The 24,104-nt window shown below is 32.5% G+C and overlaps 1 protein-coding gene and 1 long non-coding RNA gene across 3 annotated transcripts in view; one reads left to right on the top strand and one right to left on the bottom strand.

Annotated features, from left to right (window-relative positions):
• Positions 1-2,166, bottom strand: part of LOC127701859 (uncharacterized) — a 43,025-nt gene extending 40,859 nt beyond the window's left edge. For both annotated transcript variants that reach the window (XR_007982230.1, XR_007982231.1), the window contains exon 1: positions 2,119-2,166. This is a non-coding gene — a long non-coding RNA (uncharacterized LOC127701859). The remainder of the gene's footprint in view (positions 1-2,118) is intronic.
• Positions 2,167-14,018: 11,852 nt separating this feature from the next.
• On the top strand, positions 14,019-21,656 carry LOC127701857 (DNA replication complex GINS protein PSF3-like). The gene is made up of 3 exons (XM_052205836.1): positions 14,019-14,165; positions 18,186-18,460; positions 20,530-21,656. The coding sequence occupies exons 1-3, from the start codon at positions 14,066-14,068 to the stop codon at positions 20,761-20,763; spliced, it is 609 nt and encodes a 202-aa protein (XP_052061796.1). The 5' UTR covers positions 14,019-14,065; the 3' UTR covers positions 20,764-21,656.
• Positions 21,657-24,104: the final 2,448 nt, after the last annotated feature.

Genomic DNA, 24,104 nt, shown 5'->3' with positions numbered 1-24,104 from the left:
CCAGAGCACGTACATGCAAGAAATAATTAGCCCCCAGTTAGAAGAAAAACCTAAATCTTTCTGGCAATTTATAAAAAGTAAAAAAACAGAAACATCTGGTGTTTCACCATTAAGAGGAAAGGATGGCTTATTATATAGTGAGCCGAATACACAAGCTAACATCCTAAATGAACAATTTAAAAAGGCTTTTACTACCGAAGATACATCCTCTATGCCAAATAAAGGTACAAGTCCCCACCCCACTATGCCAGACATATTTATTAGTAATAATGGCTTATTAAAGTTACTTAAAAACTTAAATCCACACAAAGCCACTGGCCCTGATAGTCTGCCAGCATATTTTTTACATAATTTTGCAGAAGAATTGTCTCCATTTTTTACATTCTTTTTCCAAAAATCTATTGATACTGGTAAAATCCCAACTGATTGGAAGCAGGATAATGTTGTACCAATATTTAAAAAAGGTGACAAGCATAACGCTATTAATTATAGACCAGTTTCACTAACTGCAATATGTTGCAAAATTCTAGAACACATTATAACAAGCAACATAAGGAAACATCTTACAATTAATAACATATTAAATGATAGTCAACATGGGTTTAGAAGTAAAAGGTCTTGTGAGACCCAACTTATCATCAGTTTACAAGATCTTGCAAAATCATTGGGATATGGTAACCAAATAGATGTTATACTTTTAGATTTTTCCAAAGCTTTCGATAAAGTCCCCCATCAAAGATTAGCCCAGAAATTAAACTTTTATGGTATTAGGAATCAAAATTTAAATTGGATAAATGACTTTTTAGCTGACAGGCAATAGCAGGTACTATTAAATGGTGTTAAATCTTCAAAATTAGCTGTTGATTCTGGTGTCCCTCAGGGAACAGTTTTAGGCCCAACATTATTTTTACTCTTTATTAATGACCTACCCGAACATGTAACTTGCAATGCAAGACTTTTTGCAGATGACTGTTTATTGTATAGAAAGTTAATAATAGTTCTGATGCCAAATTACTTCAAAAAGATTTATCTAGTTTAGTACAATGGGAAGAGGACTGGCAAATGAATTTTAATCCTGAGAAGTGTTATGTTATTCATATTTCTAAAAAAAGTAAACCTTCCACTTTTGATTATATATTGCACAATCATGTTTAAGAAGCAGTAAAAGATAGTAAATATTTAGGCGTAACTATAAGCCATGATCTTGATTGGGGAACACATATAAACAATATTACCTGTAAGGCAAATAAAACCTTAGGTTTTCTTCGTAGGAACTTAAAAAACTGCACACGTAAGGTTAAAAACCTTACGTACACATCACTTGTCCGTCCAGTCGTCGAATACTCTTCCCCTGTATGGGATCCGTACAAAAAGCAACACATCACTCAGGTTGAGCAGGTACAGCGTAAGGCAGCCAGGTTTGTCTTCAATGATTATAAAGACAGATCACCTGGAGCAGTTTCAAATTTAATTAAATCATTGGAATGGGAAAATTTAGAAATAAGAAGGAAAAAAGCTAGATTAACTATGCTATATAAAATAAATTGGGTGTTAGTGGAAGTTCCTAAGGACAATTTAACAATATCTGATAGACGTACTAGGGGGAAACATAAATTTAGGCAAATATCAACAAATAAAGATTTCTATAAATTTTCTTTTTATCCTCGCACTATTTCGGACTGGAACTCACTACCTGAAGCAATACGTATGTCTGGCATATCCACTCTAACATTTGAAGGAGCCACAACAACTTATTAAACTACAAAGCCACTGTACATAATGTATATATGTTATTGTTAATGATTTTTCTTTGTCATATTATTTTTAAATTAAGTCCATATGTACATAGCACACAAGTTCCGGGAAGTTTTACACTCCTACCTAGGAGTCTACTCCCGTATTCGGAAGAAGAAGAAGAAGTACGTGATATCAGCTGAGACATACGTAAATATGTCTCTGGTGATATGCAAGTAAACGTCTGGTTCCTTTGAGTTATCCCTCGTTCATTTCTCTACATCAGTTCTAAAAATAATAACTGTTTAAGATCAAATATCCTTCTAAATTCATTATGAATTAATAATTATAATAGCGAAATAGTAAAAATGTAAACAAACTTACCACGTGTTGGACGTAAACAGGAACTTACGAAAAGTTTAATTTAAGTGTTTCGGTCCCGAATTATTACCCGTTCAAGTTATAACGTTGATCTTTTTTATTTGTTCGGAAACCTTCATTTTCTGGATATTAAATCTGTTGAATTTCATTTGAAAATTCAAGTAACTTAGAAGGACGCACAATACATACTTTTGGCATTGCAGCGAAAGATTGCTACCCAGCTGCAATTGTCAACCGCCGTAAAGCCTGCACTGCGGCTCGGTTACTTTCCATGTCGGGCCAATTCGTGAATGATACGGACTTTGAAACCTCGTTGTTATAGAGAAAACAATTAATAATTATTTCTAATAACTGCAAATAAAATGATATTTCTATTCAATCATCACGTTTAATTATTCATTGAATATTTCAAGTATTAAGAAAACTTGTCAAAACGAGATTACATATGATTTAAATTTTACGAATTAACGATAACAAATATACCCTTGACAGACAGCAACCAACTATAACCACTGAATTACAAGTTCCTGACTTGGGACAGACTCATAAAGAATGTTGTGGGGTTTAATATGTTTGTATCATGAACACTCGACACTCTAACCTGAGACAGCGGTGTAACAACACAACATAAGCATGATAAGTACAAACTGTAAAAATGTCAAAATTGTCATGAATGTTTGAAACAGGAAAATTCATGATTTCATCAAGTTATGCGTGTTGTCTGTCTGACTTAGAACACAAGAAACTTCTATGTATTATGATTATAAAAGAATAGCATGTCTAACACATCCAGAGCGCCAAATGCCTGTATTTGAGTGGATAAGCGTTCAATCTTAATTCATAAAATTGAGAATGGAAATGGGAAATGTGTCAAAGAGACAACCCAACCCAACCAAAGAGCAGAAAACAGCCGAAGGCCATCAATGGGTCTTCAACACAGCGAGAAAATCCCGCACCCAGAGGCGGGCTTCAGCTGGCTCCTGAACAAAAATGTGCTTTTTTTGTTATGAATAAAGCCATTGTTTGTATTCTGCAATAGTTTGGTCATATAGTGGATCCGGATAAGGTTTACAGAATAGATAATAAGGAGAAAATAACGAATAGATAAATTGGGTGCAAAAATAAAGCATATATAGAGAATAACTGATAAAAAAATGAAGATAAAAGAATACTGGATACAAAGAAAAAAACGGTAATGGCATAAAAAACTAAAAAATATGTGACATAAAATAAACAAACTTTCATATCCAATATTGTCAGCGGACACTATTTCATCATGTTATACTGTCCAGGACAATATTTCATCATGAAATAGTGTCCTTGTCCATGAGATTTTGTCACCTCCTTCTGGACAATATATCGCTATGAAATTCTGTACATGGCAATATTTCACTGTGAAATTCTATCCTTGACAATATTTCACTGTGAAATACTGTCCATAAAAATAATTCCTAATCTACTTATATCTTCCCTGAGAAGTCCTCTGCCATAAAGTTGTGAGCGTTTCTGGAAATTTTTGAATATTTTTCATGAAAAGTATGTGAATAACCATAAATTGATACATGAATTAATTATGCAGGTTTGTTTGTTATTATCAATCAAATAAAACAACTTAATGATATCATTATCCAAAATATTAAATGTTTATAACCTCCCTTCCATGGGACAAAATTTCTTGACAATCCATTTATGGAATATTGTCTCAAAAAAGAGGGGCGAAAGATACCAGAGGAACAGTCAAACTCATAGATCGAAAATAAACTGACAACGCCATGGCTAAAAAATAAAAAGACAAACAGACAAATAATAGTACACAAGACACAACATAGAAAACTAAAGACTAAGCAACACGAACCCCACCAAAAACTGGGGGTGATCTCAGGTGCTCCGGAATGGTAAGCAGATCCTGCTCCACATGTGGCACCCGTCGTGTTGCTCATGTTATTACAAATCCGGTAAATAGTCTAATTCGGTACATCACATTCGTGATGAAAAAGGAAGTGGATTGTAATTACGACATAAGGAACATATCCGATATCATCTGTGAAACGGTTATTTCATAACGGTCAACCAACTCGTGATGGCGTCCGTAAAATTTACGAAGGGATGATTTCAACTTCACCATTTGGAACTCTTGGTTTAATAGCTTCCTTGTGAGCAGCAACCCTCTATCAAGGAAATCGTGATAGGAAATACAAGCCTGGGAATATCGTATCAATTGGGAGATATATACTCCGTATGCAGGCGCTGCTGGGATGTTGCTACATAGAAATGGAAAGTTCACAATTGGGAAGCTGAAATCATCTCTTTTGTCGTAAAGTTATGTTTTCAACCGACCCTCATTGTCAATTTCTAGATGTAAGTCAAGATATGAGGCAGACTTAACTGTATCTGTTGTATCCTTTATCTCTAGTTCGATGGGATAGATGCGTTCAACATATTCACCAAATTTTGAATTATTTAGTGAAAGGACATCGTCTATATAGCGGAAAGTAAAGTTAAAGGATATTGCTAACTTCTTATCTTTCCTCCTGAGAAGTTCCTGTATGAAGTCAGCCTCATAATAATAAAGAAACAAGTCGGCAAGAAGAGGGGCACAATTGGTTCCCATTGGAATGCCGACAGTCTGTTGAAAAACGCGTCCTCCAAACGTAACAAATATGTTGTCAATCAAGAAATCAAGCATCTTGATAATGTCAGTTTCAGAGATTTTCTTGTTTGAATCAGAGCGATTCTTTACAAAGTAGGATTTATCCCTCCCCAAGACAAGATACTTGTATCTACATTCGCCATTCTTTTTTATGAAAGAAAGCAATGCCAACTCTTTCAATTTGTCTTTTAATTTGGAATGGGGAATACTTGTGTAAAGTGTAGAAAAGTCAAATGTTTTAATACTATTGCAAGATGAGAGATTCTTAGATTGTATGTACTCTAAAAGATCTTTGGAATTTTTATTATCCACATCAGATTCACGCCACCTCTCGAATAGGCAGTTTCACAATAACTTTTAAGCCCGGCTTTGATTGCTGATAAAATAGATGTTAATAATTTAGAAAGAGGTTTCATGGAGCACTTGGAAGACCCAGCAATATACCGTTGTTTGTAAGGACACTTATGTAGTTTATGTATCCAATACAGTGATGGAAGATCCAGCTCTTCTTCTTTGGTTGAAATTCCAAAGAAACATAGAACAGACCTATGATTATCCAGGATTTCTTCTTTGGTATAACAATATAACAACATATAACCTTGGACAACCTTCCTTTAACTAGACAACATTTTGTCCTTTTCTGGACAATATTTCATAGATGGGACAATATTTCATGCTACAAAGTCATGAAATATTGTCTTGGGGGACAAAATTTCATAGGACAGTATTTTGCTTTACAAATACAGAAATGAAGACCCCCTCCAGACCCTCATTCAGACGGCCGTCCTTCCACAATGATCCAAGTTCCATTGATGCATTCAGCGATTACCACAGTTTGTATTTTCTCATTTGCTATTTTCCTCTGCCAAGAATGCCCAATGTAAAGATTGTTCTCAATCTTTCTTACAATACCTTTAGTCTGTAGATATTTATTCTATTCAATAGCTTTTCGAAATACATTAGCCAGGTTTTCTAAATAAAATAACAACTAAACTACTATTTTAAGAAATAGAAATTATTATTATTACTATAAATTACTACAAAGAATGAAAGTACAATATGTTTAACGGTTTTCTGTGATTTTCGTGCGTGAAGTATTTACCTATTAAGTTTCTGTAAAGATGAGTTCAAATTCGTTTTGCTATTCGGAAAATCCCCTTTTTATAATACTTATCACGCCTTATCCTTGCGCGTAAGAAAATAGGTCGCTACTGGTCAAGGTTAATCATATAAATCACTGTCAATACATACGTAAATATTGGATTATAAAGAAAGCAATCACGATTTCATACGTCTCGACACCGATTTATCAATATAAAGCATATAAATACAAGTAACTAAAGAAATGTAGGATTAATAACAAGTTAGAAAACAAAGATGTTATTCGAATGCCACATGTTGGCGGAATTTCGTAACGCTAAATCGGCAACTGCCAATTTTGCCGGGAACGACGTTACGTTAACACAAAGGTAAAACCGCGTTATTGAATGTTTACAACACTGCCCTCCGTCAAAATAGAATTTCGTCTCGAAATTTAAATAATTGCGAAATATTAAATCATTAGATACAATTAAACAAAATCTAATCAAGCACCTGCTATCTCAATAGAATATTAAAATTAAGAAAATTTGTTTTTGTCAATGTTGACTAATGAGATCACGAATATATCACAATTCTTGACACGTATAATAATAAAAGTGTACCAATGATATATAAAACAATATACATATAAATAATGTCAACAATTTTGTAGTTTTGTGTCTTTCAATATAATAAATAAACTGTTTATAAAATTTTCAATGTTTTCTTTGTCCAACAACTTCACTGTATTATTGGTTCGTCTCTTTTTGTCTTTCTTTCTGTATCCTCTTCTGTTCTTTTTTTTTTTTCTTTATGTGTCCTCTTCTGTTCTTTTCTCTTTCTGTGTCCTCTTCTGCTCTTTTCTTCCTTTTTCTCCAATCTTTTTGTGTGTCTTGCGTTACCTGTTTTTCATTCTCATGTTCTTTCTTAGTTTGGTCTAAATCTGTTTCACGGAAACTTTCTTTCAGTTGACTTATTTTTTCCACCTGACAGAAAAAGTTTCCATCCTCTTTTTTAACTGAAACATTTACAATTTCTTCCGTAACTGGAATATTTTGATTTTCTTCTGTTACTGGAACATTCACAATTTCTTCTGTAACATTTACATTTTCTTCTGTAACATTTACAGTTTCTTCTGTAAAATTTATATTTTCCTCTGTAACATTTTCATTTTCTTCTGTAACATTAACGTTTTCTTCTGTAACATTAACAATTTCTTCTGTAACATTAACATTTTCTCCTTTAACATTTACATTTTCTTCTTTAACATTTACATTTTCTTTTGTAATATTAACGTTTTCTTCTGTAACATTTACATTTTCTTCTGTAACATTAACATTTTCTTCTGTATCATTAACGTTTTCTTCTGTAACATTTACATTTTCTCCTTTAACATTTACATTTTCTTCTGTAATATTAACATTTTCTTCTGTAACATTAACGTTTTCTTCTGTAACATTTACATTGTCTCCTTTCATATTTACATTTTCTTCTGTAACATTTACATTTTCTTCTTGCAAGAGCTCAGGCAACATCTGGACATCGACCTTGTCCGTCTGTGTACCCTTATAACTTGTACTGGTAATATTTCCTATATGTACATGTACATGCATGTCCTGCGTACTTGCTACCATGGGTTTTCTGTCATCGGCCATTACCGGCTCTACCATTGAATCTCTGATTGACAGGAACTCACTTCTTTCCGCTTCTTTGTCAACGATAAGCCCAGAATTGGTGTCCTTTACTCCGACTCTGGCTTCTCTATCAGTTTGTCTCTTAGTCTCACATTCAATCCGCTGACCATTAAACTGTAAGCCTTGCATAGGATTGATTGTGATATTCATTTCATCAATTAGGTCACAACCTAATAACATGTTATCTCCAATGGGTGCTACATAAACTGGCCATTTGAAGGTTTCACTTCCCAGATTAACTTCCACCTCTGTAATCCCACTTGTTGTCAAGTTCTTACCGGCCTCAGCAACTACCAAATTTCTTGCTGCTCTCCTTAGTTTTGGCCGTTTACTCCCAGGAATCTGATTATACAACTTCTCACTTAGAACCGTCACCTCTGCTCCAGTGTCAATAACTGCATTCGTCACAATCTTGTTAATGACCACTGGAACTGTAATGCTAGCTGCTGTCACCCGAGCAATGATAATATGTCCTTCTATCCCGTTGATCGGTTCTGCACTACCCATTACCTCCTTTGGTGTGTTCTCTGGTGTGTTCTGTTGTATCTCCTTAGACTCCTCAAACAACATCTCTAGGCTTAAATCTAGGTCCCGTATATCTAGGCTATCTTCTTCAAATGATCTCTTTATATAAGCTGTATTCACTGATTTTTTCGGTTCAACCAAATGCTCTTTCATTTGGCAATGTTTCTCTTCATATTTCAAATTATTCTCTTTAACTTTTTCTTTACCATGTTTAGGGGCTGACACTTGGTCGATAGTCTCAACCCTTAGCAGTTTAAAGACTCTTCATTTTGGTTTTGACTCCTTTCATTATTCCTTATAAAACCACCTCTATTTTCTTTATGATTATGATAGGGGCTTCTCTTTTCTTTTGGACAATCTCTTATGTAATGGCCTTCCTCATTACAGTTAAAGCATCTGGAATTCTTCATCTTGGTCGTATGGTCTCTATACACTTGCTTATTTTGCCCTGGACTACTGTCATACTCCTGTTGTGTATAGTACTTTGCCAGTTCCCTTTTAATGGTTGTCTCTAGTGACTCCGAAATTCCTCTTTCAAACTGAGTCATTCTTTCTTCTGTAACAAATCTTTTCCCTCCTACTTTTCTGACCTCTATATCTTCGGACCCGCAATCATTTCTATAAATGTCCTCTGTTGTACCAAGCTGACGGATGTTTCTATCTCTTGTACCTCTCTTATATGTTTCATACAGGGTAACTTGGTGTATTGCCTCTGTTATGCTGGTTATCCTTTTTGTCAGTAGCTCAATAGCAATACTCTGGTCCGGCAATCCTCTAAGCATATACTCCACACTGAGTGTACTGTGTGTTGCTGTGTCAATTGTGGGGAAAGACTTCCTGACCAACATCTCGACCCTTGAAGCATACTCCTGAATTGTTTCTCTATCATACTTTCTCAGAGTATGAAGCTCTTGTCTGTATGTTTCCGGGTACCCATGATCTCCAAATCTATTTGACATGGCTGCACAAAGTGCTGAAAATGATCTTTTTGTCTCTGGTGTAAGAAATGAGGCATATACCATTGCTTCATCTTTGAGGGCTGTAACCAGTTCTATGGCTTTGGTTGATGGAGTCCAATTGTTCATTTCCGCAATCAGTTCAAATTGCATCACATATGCGTTCCATGGATCCTTTCCGTTATAGAATGGCACTCTTGTTCTGCGTCCATTATCATTAAGTCTTGGAACTTCTGATGTATTGATATACTGTGGTCTACTGGGATGCTGCATTGGTAACAAGTTTGGCTCTGTGATTGGTTGATACTGTTGGAAATTTCTATTTTGAACTGGATATTGTGAAAAATTACTGTTCGGGGCTTGATTTTGTATACATCGGCTATTCTGTACTGTATTTTGCGAATAGTTACTTCTTTGCATTGTATTATGAGGATAGGTGTTGCTCACAAATTGACTCTGAGTATAAAAGTTCTTGTTAAGAACTGGATTCTGTGAAATGCTGCTGCTAACAATATCCTGGTTTACATGGCTATGGGTACCAGCATATACATTCGGCTCTATATACTCTGTTGACTGGGTAATTGTGTTGACCAGATTTTGATTAGGGTTTGTTTGACTTGAACTTGGTATCTGAAAGCTGTTTTGTTTGGCTGTTCTCTTTAATTCAAAATTTTCATTCTTTAAGGCATCTAATTGTCTTCTTAATTGTATGAGCTCATCACTATCAGAATTGGTTGATCTTGAAATTAAAGCGCTATCACTTCGACTTTGAGTTGGAACAAGGAACGGATTAGTGTTATTCTCAATTTCTTTACTTATAGCAGGTAAGTTGATAGTATGATCCATGGTACAAGGATTTTCATCAGTCAAATGAGTTATCTCCCTTTCTCCTTCATTAATTGAAGTAGGCAATATATTTGGATACTTATTTATTGTCTCCTCATTACTGAATTCAGGGATATTAAACCTTGCATTAAAATAATCATAAGAGTTTCTAGATTCCCCTGAAAAATGGGCCTCCATATTCCCAGATGATATGGCATGGTTGGGAATGGCTAAACTACTTGGTGGGTTTATTCCAGATCCCCTTCCTCTTTCCCTTCCTAAAGACATTGATCCCGTAGACATACTAGGTTGTCTATTTCTCAAATTATACATCCTAATTTTGACTGCTAAATGGAATCAAGAGTTTCAATTTACTAATCAACTTGGATTAAATTTTATCCTTGTTGAAATTGATAAAGAATTTCCTATGCCTTACTTTTAAAACACAATTTGGATTATGAATCTATCCTTACATTGTGAAATAGACTATATACATTACAAACTTGAAATAGACTATAGACGTTCAACTTTGACCTTAATGAAATATAACTACAACTTAGATTTATATTTATCCTTGTTGTAAAACTTATTTTGTGAAATGTACTATTTAATTTACAACTTCGAAATAGACTATAATTTTTTTTTTTTAAACTTCGACTCTATCGAAAAATTATTATAACTACAACTTGGATTTATATTTATCCTTGTTGTAAAAAATAAGCTTATGAAATGGACTATTTAATTTACAACTTTGAAATAGACTATAAATTTTACAACTGGACCCTATTGAAAAAATTATGGTTTTAATATTATTATTCAACTTGGATTCAGATTTATTCCTGTTAAAAATAGACTCCTAACTTTAAAACTCAACTTGGATTAAAGTTTATCCTTATTGAATATGGTATTCAATATTAATCTAGCTCAACTTGGATTTTATTTTATCCTTGTTGAAATTTGACTTAAAATTTTTTATCTTTTAACATTCAACTTAGATTAGAATTTATCTTTGTTGATGTATACCCCTTAACTATTTTATTTCAACTTATAGATTCATATTTATCCTTGTTGATATATACTCAAATTTAATAATTATAACCTTTTCAACTTGGATTAGAATTTATCCTTGTTGACATAGATTTTGATTAACTATATTATTTCTTTTCAACTTTGATTTATATTTATCCTTGTTGAATTTAAAACTACTGAAAGATATACTATAAGCTTAATTAATCTCACCAACTGTACTTTTCTTTTCTTTCATCTTTTGTTGAAGTGTCCTTTTTTATTATGTTCAGTTTTTTTTTAAGTGTAAACAAATATGGACAGTAACAATGTAAAATATTTTTACTTATCAATTGCGTGCCTAATAAAATATTCACGTAGATTCTTAAAATTTTCTTTAAAAAGAAAACTAAATTCGCTGCCACCAGTGTAAAGATTGTTCTCAATCTTTCTTACAATACCTTTAGTCTGTAGATATTTATTCTATTCAATAGCTTTTCGAAATACATTAGCCAGGTTTTCTAAATAAAATAACAACTAAACTACTATTTTAAGAAATAGAAATTATTATTATTACTATAAATTACTACAAAGAATGAAAGTACAATATGTTTAACGGTTTTCTGTGATTTTCGTGCGTGAAGTATTTACCTATTAAGTTTCTGTAAAGATGAGTTCAAATTCGTTTTGCTATTCGGAAAATCCCCTTTTTATAATACTTATCACGCCTTATCCTTGCGCGTAAGAAAATAGGTCGCTACTGGTCAAGGTTAATCATATAAATCACTGTCAATACATACGTAAATATTGGATTATAAAGAAAGCAATCACGATTTCATACGTCTCGACACCGATTTATCAATATAAAGCATATAAATACAAGTAACTAAAAAAATGTAGGATTAATAACAAGTTAGAAAACAAAGATGTTATTCGAATGCCACATGTTGGCGGAATTTCGTAACGCTAAATCGGCAACTGCCAATTTTGCCGGGAACGACGTTACGTTAACACAAAGGTAAAACCGCGTTATTGAATGTTTACAACACCCAATATTGACCACCTACAATATATAAGAAAAATATGCACTTCGTTAATTTTTTTCTACGTTTTGCAGAAATATATATTAACATGAAGATATATAAAACATTTCTCTGTGCATAATTTATATATCTAGGTTTTGGGATTAATACATTGAATTTATGTATCTTTTAGTCCCAGCTAGGTGGAAAGATTTGCTCTCATTGTGTAATCGATGTGATAAATTTGGTACGCATTCTTTTTTGTCTTTTTTAAGCAGGGTTATTTTTTTTTATCGATGACGTCATATCGGTTATAACTGACCAAAGGTATAGACAAGGATTTGTATTTTCTTACTGTTATATTCCTGCGTTGGTGCCAGAAGCATCGAATTGGAACAAAGAACGATAACTCTCTCTACATGACCCATCCGAAAAGTTTCGTCACTCTCGTTAAATCTCGTACGATTATTTTATTTTAATGGCTGCCAAATTCTCGTTTTAATCGCGCACTTGAAAACACGGGACCAGAGACATATAATGTATTATATGTCTCTGACGGGACATAACAGAACAAATTCGATGTTAGATACGACATGAATTTTTATTTGTATACAAAAACAAGAATGAGCAAATTTTGGTAACTTGTGTAGATTTAATTGTACCACGGAAATAACCGAAGTTTTGACGAACAAGTAACCTTAAACCTATCTTACTTGATGTTTATCGTCTGCTTAATAAATTTTAAAAATAATTACAGGTACTTCATTTAAAAGTCATAATATCGTAATGAATGATCACATTTATAGTATAAAAGTTCCGTCCAGCTATGGGAACATAGAAAAACCCTCTGCAAGCAATAATTTTCGGGAGAAACGTAAGTCATATGCAGAGGTATCATGTAGTAAAATCCGGCGCTCTGGTTGACCATGCAGGAAACTGGGAATACAATATGAACACCCAGCTAATTTCGAAAATGAAAATAATTTAACAAACAGAAAGCGTCGTTTGCAATACAAAATTAAAAAAACAGCTACAACTTTTAAATATTAATGAAAAATATATTCCAAAACCTCCACCTCTTCGTGAAAATCAACAATTTAATAAAGTTATGGATTGTATTCGTAGTTTTGAAATTAAACAAATATCTTATATTGTTTTAAATTTTGTTATATTTGCAAAGAAAGAAAAACGGATATGAAAATGGCACAATTAAGATAATGAATGTAAGCATTGTCATTTAGATAAATCACCACTAAAATGATTTTCAGCAGAAAACAATATGGACCCTTAACATATTCCATCTGAACTTGCCGATTTAACTGGAGTCTGTTGTTGAACAACTTATAAAATTATGTAGAATCTCACATTATATAAATGTTCACATGTTAGATCGTGGGGGTATTGCTTCTGGTCGGCACTGTGTTACTTTCCCACAAGAAGTAAATGAACCAGCCAAACTATTTCCTTGACTTCCTTAGGAAATTAATATTATTCGTGTTCTGAAGCAGGGCAAAAAATGGAACATCTAAAGATTTTGTAGTAAGAAGGTTAAAAATACAAATTGCAATTTGTTTTTTTAAACAGTACAATCCAGCTTATTTTGACAGTATTATGATTAAAAAAAGGTTAACTGCATTGTCTATTGATGGTGAACTGTCAGATATACAAACAGTTGAATACCAAGCCAATACTGTTCATATTTCTGACAATGGCCCTGCCCCCTGATCAAACAGACCCTTGCGAAATAGAAGGTAATACACATGCAAGTGTAATTTTGCCTGACCCCACATATTGATATCAGGAAGAAAGAAGAGGAAAATTCATTTGTTGACAGTTCTGTTTTGGGGCATTGGAAAGTTTAAGATATAATAGTGATAGTCTAAACTTGAAAATATCACTCAACAAGACTTTTTTTTAATTTTACACAAAAACTATATATGTAGGGACATAATGAATTATTGGCTTGGTTAGCTCTCATTTAAGGTAGCGCCTTCCTCGTATTACAAATGCTTGGTATAGATAAGTTCTGCGCGTATAAATATTGTAAATGGGAAATCTTTAATTGAGAAAAAAAACCTCGTCGGCAGAAGGCACCGAGTTCGGATCTGTTATACAGGTTTTCAGATAATTTAAACATACCGGAAATGTCAAAAGACGGAAGCGCGGAATTTTAAAACAGAGAAACACGAAGAAATGACAAGTGAAAATGTCGATGATTATTTCAGTATTAGTGACATTCTTACAACACAAGAAAGATTGCCATGCAAAGTTGAACTACCTATTTACAGATTAGGCAAGAACACCGCAAATATTCCTTCACATCAAACCTTTTGGTGTTATGAAAAAAGAGGGGGGGGGGATATTACCTAGCCTGTGATCCTGGCTCACTGTTCTACAGTAGACGCAAATAGGAGATTATGCCAGGATCACAGGCTTTGAGTTATTCTGATATAGATGGCCTTAATCCCCCAAAAAGGTTTTATCTTTTTGAAACCCCGAGTGATCCATGAAATTAAAAATGTATTTAGGACGAATCCCTGATATCTCGGCCTATAACTAAATCAGACTATAACAAACTCGGCCTATAACATAATAGGCCTCACAAAATCGGACTTTAACAAACTTGGACTACTAGAAGAATATATAAGTATGATGTTGGATGTTGTTTTCTTTATTGAAAATTAATTATCAATACTTAATTTGCAATTAATTAATTATGCTTTACAATTAATTAAATAATCATTTGAACATTTTAGAAGCGAGTCATATAAATTACGTTAACAAGATATGTATAAAAAGAAAAGAATAAATTCTTTTAATAATGAAAATCTACCACTTATCTGTCTTTTCTGTATTATTATTTGTATGTCCCTCTCAAAATAATTTATCATATGCATATCTTATATGATTGAACTGGGAATATGACATCATGCCGAGTGTACGTGTATCGTTGACAACTTTTTAATCACCTGAATTTAAACGAACAACTGGCACATGTACTGTTGACACCTATTTAATCATCCAAAGTGAGAACAAACTACCTGTAATTACATGAAATTGTAATTAACTAAATATTACAATTTCTTCGAATTAGCAGCTTGTGTATAACCATATATAGATATCTATGGTATGACTGACATTTTCATGTTCTTTTTTTTTTTAGTTTGATTACAATTCTTATGTAATTATAAGACAGTGTAGTGAACTATATGTTTCTGATCATACTTTTATTGGTTGAATCCCAGTGGTTTGTGAGAAAAGGAAATATCTGTTGTTTTTTCAATTTTACTCCACATCTATTTTGAGAAATATGTATAATAAATGAAATATGTATAAATATAGTTACTTTTCCATTAATAAAGAATTACAGATAAGTGAAATTGTAAAGAAGCTATTCACTGTCAATCAAATTTCTCTTTGTTTGTATACTAATTATAATGAACACCAAGGATTAAACACAATACAAACATGGACACACGCCAATCATTAAAACATCTTTTGTCAATAAACATAACAAACGAGAACATCACAATAATATTTCAAATAGAAGTTAATTATCCTCATTCAAAAATATCAAATTCAACTCATATAACACATATTTCAATGATGGATCTAAATTTATTTTAAATAATACATTTCTTTATATTGTTTTTTCAAAAATATTTATCATTTTCTCATGAATTCGTATATAATTTTTTATATATAAAGTTTTTTTTTAAAAGTCAGAAAAAAAAATGTTAACAATTCAGTATACTAATCGTAGTCTGAGTTTCTTCGATATGCATATAAATAGTGGTAGGCCGAGTTTGTTATAGTCCGATTTTGTTTTAGTCCGAGTTTTCCAGCAGCGTTTCAGACAATTTTTTCTGTCTATGAATTAGCCATAAATGCAACAAAATATCTTTCATATAGAGTATTGCCAGTCTCCTCTACGTATATAGATACGTCACAGCCTTGCTTAATTTATGCATACACTTAGTTACATCACAAGAATTCAGGAATTGGAAATTTTATCAGTAATAAGGTATAGGGGCATCTCCAATTATATTGTCGGGTAACTACAAAAAACACCATGAGTGAAAGTTTTTTTTATAAATACCTGATCATCTATGAGATGCCCCTATACCTGATAATTGATAGAATATCTGATTCCTGTGGTTACATGTAACAGTATTAAATCTAGTTTGTAACAGTCAGTATTGTGCACAAACATCAGCTAAATTCATTGCTACATTTGTAATTTGTTACAAGAAACTGACAGTGTTCTCCCCAGGATTTTTTTAAGGCGCAAAATTCAAGGGCACATAACTCTTTTTTTAGAGTGAACGTTTGTGATCTGAAGCAATAAGTCATAAATCATGACATGCAGTATGAATTATAATGCTTTGTGTTATGTGTTTAATAATGCAGAGTATAACTGAATTACAAGAATATACCGTATATGAAATAAATTGATTTTAAACACAAAAGTTATTTATATTCAGTCAAAGAAGTCAAAATATAAATATTCATCTCTACTCTCTGCTCCTTCTAGGGATATTGTTTCAAGATAGTGTTATTTTGTTAGACAGTCTGTTCCTCAACTTTGTCTTTATCCCCTTCAGGGTTAAAAATTAAACCCCACTCACAATAACTTTTGCTTATACCCCCTTTAACATTTCTAAGCCATGAAAACTCAGTCAGCCACTTGTCATTGAAACCAGAAACAGTGTGCTTGCTTTTATCAATTGCTAAAACTTGAGCTTGGTTGGGATTAGGAGAAGCAATGAAATCTGCTTATACTGACAGTGTAGACGGAGGTGTATTCCCCTTTTCATTAGAAGTCATTGGTCTGAAAATAACTTCTACTTCCATCATCTACCTTTTGCTTATAATTCACCCTTTTGTTATTTGCAGAGAACATGTTCATTCAGAATTAATAAAGACGAATATGGTTAAGATATTTGGTATAGAACTTTTTAAAACAATTTATTTTTATAAATGAACAGCTGACCAGTTTCCGAAGTTTCACATTACACTTCCGTGCGTATTATTGTTTAATCCTATCTTTGGCAGATAGATATAAACGAAACTTTACAAATTCGTTAAAGTTAAAACCATTGAAATTATTTACCAGTGACATTGTACAGAAGCTGCGGCGATTCTGTACCTGTGTTGATTGTCACATATTTCCTGACGCACGGATTCACGATCGATGTTCAATGATCATTTTATTTCTAAAAATATGACAGTTTCAGACGAATTTACCTTGCAAGCAACATTTTTTCACTTTCTATTACAGTAAATCACTCCTCGTTATCTTTAATCAAACTTTATTTTAATTTTTTCAACTACTAATACTTTCATTCATAGTTTTCATCGTAAATATCTTTAGCAATGTGTATTCAAATTTATTATGTGTATTCAAGACGTTCATTGGTCTGTTTAAATAGGTTCTTCTTCTCGACCAATGAAAAAATTCATTATATAAATGGTCAAGTGATCACACACACGATGCGTAAATACAATGTATTTGCGATCTATTTCTTCAATTTCTGCACTGAAGTTTTTAAAATTTTTAATTTTCTTCAAAAAATATCTATCTTCTTGATGATCATTTACGCTATTACCTGATAACATAGTCCGATAAGGCTGAGATAAGCGTGGCTCAGGCAGAGACATATATACACATATATGTGTATATATGTCTCTGGCTCAGGTAAAACTAATTATCAGTTATTGCGTAACACTGACCGACTCATCAGCGGTGATCGGTAACTTGACAATTTTAACCAACATTTATAAAAAATGTGAAAATTAACACGCTGCGGGATCAAGTATTAAGGGACAGCGGCCAATTAAGACGCTGCGGGATCTACAAAAATATTATGAAGGCGCTGCGGCACCGCAGCGTCATATCAGCCTGGGGAGAACACTGATATTATTATTTAACTGGACCCTGTTACTCTAAATTTTAATTCAAAGGGTCACTCCATAGGTGATTAAGGTTTATCTGGACCTTTATTATATTTAGACTAAATGACACAAAATTTACTCTGAGTGCAGACAAACCTGTGTAGCAGGAGACATTTTTTAAGGCATGGCATGCATGACCTAGATGTATAACTTTCAAATGCTTTTTATCGTTCAGAAAATTAAAAACTTAACTGGATTTTGCTGTGCACTTTTTTTCGTCCACTCAGAAGATGATAAAATAAATAATTGATTGGTAATGTTTTCAAATATTCAATGTATACATTGTACATGCACAGATTGACAACAATTTCAGGCCATATTTACTCCATCAATAATGAAATGTACAAATCTATTTTAGGTTACCTTGATAGCAGTTCCACTAGTGATGATTTACAGCCAGGAACCAAACTGGATTTGTCGTTCTGGATGGCTAGAGCTTTGTGTAGCAGGAAACGTCATATTGTCAGTGTAGAAATGCCACGACCATATAGAGAAGGTTATCGGGAAATATTAACAGCAGATGCAAATGTTGTTGATCTCCATAAATTAGGACCCTATTATTATAGCTATGGGTCACAGTTACTGAAGTTTGAAATGCCAGAAACTGCAGATGTAGCTAAAAGTTTAATAAAGGTATACTGTACATAGAAGACAGGGAACATATGCACTAATGCATAAAAACATATTTCCAATTTTCAAAGTTAACTGGTTTTGCTGATATTCCAAGATATATACATTGTAGTAATTGTATTTAAAGAGGATGCAAAATAGAAATATAATTTTCTCTGTAAAAGTCCACAGACACTACACCTCATGAACATAAGGAGTTTTTTAGATACAGTTAACCTGCAGAAAGGGAAATCTATATTAAAATACATGTATATACATGTATATCACTGTCTATTTAGAGTTTGAAGTAGTTGAATTTAGGGCTAGGTATTTTTTAGTTTGTTGGTTTATAGATTTTTTATGTGAAAAAGTCCGGTCGGTCAGTCAAAAATTTTTTTTTTTAAATATCCAGACATAAATATGTACATGTATAGAATAAATATATATTTCAGCTTACTAATAATATTTTTGGTATGCTTTTTTGTCATTATTTCTTAAATTTTAGTTCCAAACATTACTGCTCAGCTGTTGTAAACATACAATGCATGCGGCTTGCCATCGTCATATAGGTTTGTAAAAAGGGGTCAAACATAAAAAAAAGCTATACATTGCTTTTTATCAACTTTAAGGAAACATGGTGAATAATGATCATGAGCTTCATGCATGAAAACACATGAATTAAAATTTGCAAACATGTGGCTTGAAAATAACACTACCATTGTTTCATAAATAAAGTAAACCCTTCCAAAGGAAAGACAAGGGTATCCGTTTCATCCTTTCGCAGAAAAAAACGCTTTTGATATCCAAATGTACAATATAAAATTGAGAATGGAAATGGGGAATATGTCAAAGAGACAACAACCTGACCAAAGAGCAGACAACAGCCGAAGGCCACCAATGGGTCTTCAACGCAGGGAGAAAATCACGCACCTGGAGGTGGTCCTCAGCTGGCCCCTTAATAAAATTGTGTACTAGTTCAGTGAAAATGGACATCACACTAAACTCCAAAACATATAAATGAACTAAAATTAAAAAAACATACAAGACTAACAAAGGCCAGAGGCTCCTGACTTGGGACAGGCGCAAAAATGCGACGGGGTTAAACATGTTTTGTGAGATCTCAACCCTCCCCCTATACCTCTAGCAGTTTTTTAATCTATGAAACAAGAACATTTCGAATTGTTTGTGGATACCCGTTACCGGGTAGGTTTAATTTGACGTCTTTCACATTTGGACGGGTCCTTTTCATCTATGAGATGAAAAATCGTACGTAATTATGAATAAAAAGGAGAACAAACTAATTGTAATGAGCTTTTATTAACATTGGTTTAGTTCCGCAAAATTATTTGCGCAAACAAAATTTCAAGTTTCTAGTTTAGAAACACAAAAATCAGTCAGGGGTACTACTTTCCTAGTTATTTTTATTTACTTAAAGAAGTAAATATAAATGCATGTATACTTATACATGTTATATTTAAGTAAAATTGTAAGATACTTATACAAGTTTATTTTATTTAAATGTATAGTTAAATTATTTTAATGGCTTAGTTATGTCCCTTAGACATTCAGATTTTTTAACTTATACTAGTAAAAAAGTCATACTATCTTCTTTTCTTGAATTTCTCAAGAATCCTTTGCTCTAATAGAATTTTTAATTGTCTGTCCTTTGCAGATGTCTTTACTAATCATGAAATCATTGAAATGTCAATTGTTTTTTTGTAGTTCTGAAATCGGAAAAATAGGGTGACCCAGTTGGAGATCCATAAATCAACAAATTTAAAAAACCTGGCCTAAGACTATTTCATATATATAAAAAAGTATTCTTTCTTTGTAGTCATTGGATTTACTGTATGCAAGAAAGAAAAAAAGAATATACAGCAATTTTCTTTGTTGGCATATACATGTTTGCCTATGTATTTATGTTATTCTAAGAAGTTTTAAAATTTATATGAATTATGTTTCAGATGTACATGTAAACAAAAGGGAAATGTTTGAAAACATTTAAATAGAAAGCAACTCAATAACAAAATCAAATAAAAAAAATCACCCAAGTTACATGTAATAACTAATTGGAATAATTCTTTTTTTTCCAGTGTTTTCAGACAAGGATAAGGAAAATCATGGACTCATCTCAAAATGCTTATAATGAAGACACTACAAAGTTAACAGAGAAATTAGACGAGACGGAGAAATGTTTGTTTAAAGCAGGACAAATTGGACTCAATGATTTTCAACGATGGGAAACCCGACAAACAGAAAAATTAACAACATCAGAAATGGTTAGAAGTCATAGAAAACGTAAAAGAGCTCTAATGGATGATTCATGACCAAAATTTTTATTTTTTTGTTTAATTTGTTTTATAATGATTTTAAATCAGATGTACATATTCAATCTTTTCTGTCTGACAGTTAAAGAATCTTACTGACATTATCATGATTATTGAAATATGCATCCGTGGTGAAAATTAAAAAAAATTGTCAGTATGACATTGGTCTCCAATCAAGTTTCTTTTAAGCATGTGCAATAGTATTGCTTGATAGCTTCATTGTAGTCTGTTAAGTCTTATTTCATTTGTGACCTGTCTGGCTTCCATAACTAATAAAAACTGGCTGCCAAGTTATGGCCAACAGTGCTGCAAGTGGCTTTAAACACCAACAATCAATCATTTGTGAGCTTTAAATGCATGGCAACAAAATAGTTGATAATGTATAAAGTTGTTTATGATGTTATGGGTATAAATTCCTACACATGCAAAATGGTCTTAAAGTGTTGAAAAAAAAAATATTTGGACTTAATTTTTAGTGCATTTATGGGAATTACAAGTAATTGAGGTTATTTTTACGGATTCTATTGATATTTAATCCAAGCCTTTCACTTAACATTAAGGTATGATTGTATGTGGATGGCCGAGTTTACACCTTAAAATTACCTTTACATAACTGTATTAATACCTGATGAATATTGAATGGAAGGAGAGCTATAAGTTGATAGTTTTAAGTTTTCCACTCCCAACACCTCATCCATGAAAAACAAATTCTTTGATGTGTGTTTCATAAAGCAATTAATATATCTTTTTAATCATATACAATGATTGCCTTCACTGGAAAGATATAAGACTTAATTAAAGATGCTGAATAATTAAGTTATACTGTAGAAAATTTAATAATTTTATTTAATAAACATGTAGTGGAAATACAATAAAAATGCATTTATTCACAACCCATTGTTTTATTTGATGCATACACTTTGTACTTGATTCTCTTAGTTTTCTAATTGGTGCATATGTTTTATTGATGATTCTGTATTTATTTTTATCAGAATAATTTTTCAAAGAGTTTTGAGATAAAAAAAACAAAAATTCATGCATTTTCTCTTTTTTTGGAGGTAACATATAATTACAGTTCTCTTCAATCAAATTTAGAAATTTTTTTAATTTGAAATTTTAAAGTAATAACCAAAAGCAATGAGTTATAATCTGTGTTATTTATTAGATATGTTAAATCATAAGATACTAACAGCCTGCAACGTTTTGACAGGGAAGTGAAACATAGCGATCCTGTATTCCTTCTTCTGCATCGTCAACATTTAGGTTCAGTCTGTAGTTAAAGATTTTTGAGACATCAATATCTTTTGTCAAACCTTCATGAAACTTTGACAGAAGTAAATTTATAATAAATATAAATCAATTGTTTTAAAAACTATTGTTAAACGGTCTTTCCCCTCCGAAACATGATTAATTGGTTTTTTGCTTGGTTGGTTGGTTGGTTGGTTGGTCGGTCGGTCGGTCGATTGATTGATTGATTGATTGATTGATTGATTATTTGATTGATTGATTGCATGGCACTTTCTCTGTGCGACGCAGCTAACTTAAATAACGCCTATATTCTGACCGAACGTGACTGCATACTTAGACATCCTGCACAGCCAAACGGACGCCTGAGATGTCCTCATAAAAATTGATCCTAGCATCATTCGTTTATAAATTTTCTCTAGTTTCTATGTTACCTCGGACTTCCATTTGTCATCTATTTGTTGTGTATGCATTTGGATTGAATTTGTAGGAAAACAGAGTAAATTTTATCTTGAAAGTTTTATTTTCCTTATTTGGATATGCAATGTTTTATTCTAAATTTAGGTCCACGCGCGAGATGGTGTTGTGAAGTCACGTGACCCTCGAATATATATGTCTGGAGTTAGAATATTAATTTCTTTTCAGGGGAGACCGTTGAACAGAGCACATGTGTATTGATCAAAGAAACACGATAACTATTGTTTTTATTTTGTACAGGTCATTGATGTCGGATCATGCATACTATTATGTACACATGTTTACGGGAGCACAGATTTGTATTTTAATGCATGTTTAGAAATTTGAGTGTAGGATTTCAGTAATACATTGATTTTAATTTCGCAATCAAGAGGACCGCACGTGCCTCATCAATTAATTTCAGAAAATACATGAATTGGAGCAGATTTTTGCAGGGATGGATTTCTATTTCAGAAAGAAATTTGTACATAAGAAGGATTAGCATTTTACAGTATAATGTACGGGACTAAAAGCGATCTTCTTTTCTTTGAAATGGGATAACTTAAAAAAAAAATCAGTTGAAAAAAAAGGGGGGGGGAGTGTAGTGGTAGACTGTGGTTCATTATTGAGATAAGAAACATTTACAACATGATAGCTGCAAAGTTTGAAGTTTTGATAAGTAATTTGTTGATTCGACCATAACAGGGACATTGACCCTGCAATAAAATGACGCGTACCATTTCGACAAAAAATTTCTAGTAAACACTTGTCGCGACAAACTTTTTGGTTAAATTGTTTTGTCGATATCTATAACTCTTTCTAGGAAGAAGCGATATGAACCTAATGTAAAAAATCTCAACATGACCTTGACCTTTGACCTTGACTTAGTTTTCTATTCTTTAGGACCAAGGACCTCAAATCAACAGACCCTAGGTCTCTATCACTTATGGTTTACCAGTTACAAATGCATATCACTTATTTCAAATGCATTAGGGGAAATAACTCTCATATGGAGTCTTCGTATCGCTTCCGTCAAAATTGGACAAAAAATCCTGAGGATATAGCGAGCCATTTGGTAAAATAAATTTGTCGCTTTCTTTTACGGTTACGGAGGAGATGCAGTCACAAGGAAAACAGTGTTCAGGGAGATAACTCCTACAAAGAAAATTGTTCGACTTAGAATGGGTGGAAATAAAAAGCGCATAAACTGTATGATACTATATAAGAAATATCTAAGCGACATCTTGCGAAACAAAAATTTTACGCGAGAACAAAATTAGGCGGAAGAAAAAAATAATAATAATAATAATAATAATAATCAGAACAAATACAATAGGTCTTTCCACAGAAAAGTGGAAAGACCTAATAATAAAAAAAGACAGTATTAAGAGTTAAATTTTGAAAATATTTATTTTCATTTTTCAGTATTTTTTTACAGTTAACTTCAAGGCCAGAGGTTTTTAATTTGTTGTTTTACAGATTTTTTATGTGAAAGATTCAGACAGGTCAGTCAGGGAAAAAAAAATAAAATATCTGTATAGAATTACTGTGTACTTCAGCATTATTACAATATTTCTGTTCTCCTTTTTGTCATCCTTCCTTAGATATTAGTTAAAAAAAATTTCCCCTGTTTTTAACAG

Source organism: Mytilus californianus, unplaced genomic scaffold, assembly GCF_021869535.1.
Source record: "Mytilus californianus isolate M0D057914Y unplaced genomic scaffold, xbMytCali1.0.p SCAF_5, whole genome shotgun sequence".
NCBI classification, from domain to species: Eukaryota; Metazoa; Mollusca; class Bivalvia; order Mytilida; family Mytilidae; genus Mytilus; species Mytilus californianus.
Note: the sequence above shows the minus strand (reverse complement) of the source record. Positions and strands in the feature narration are given on the sequence as shown.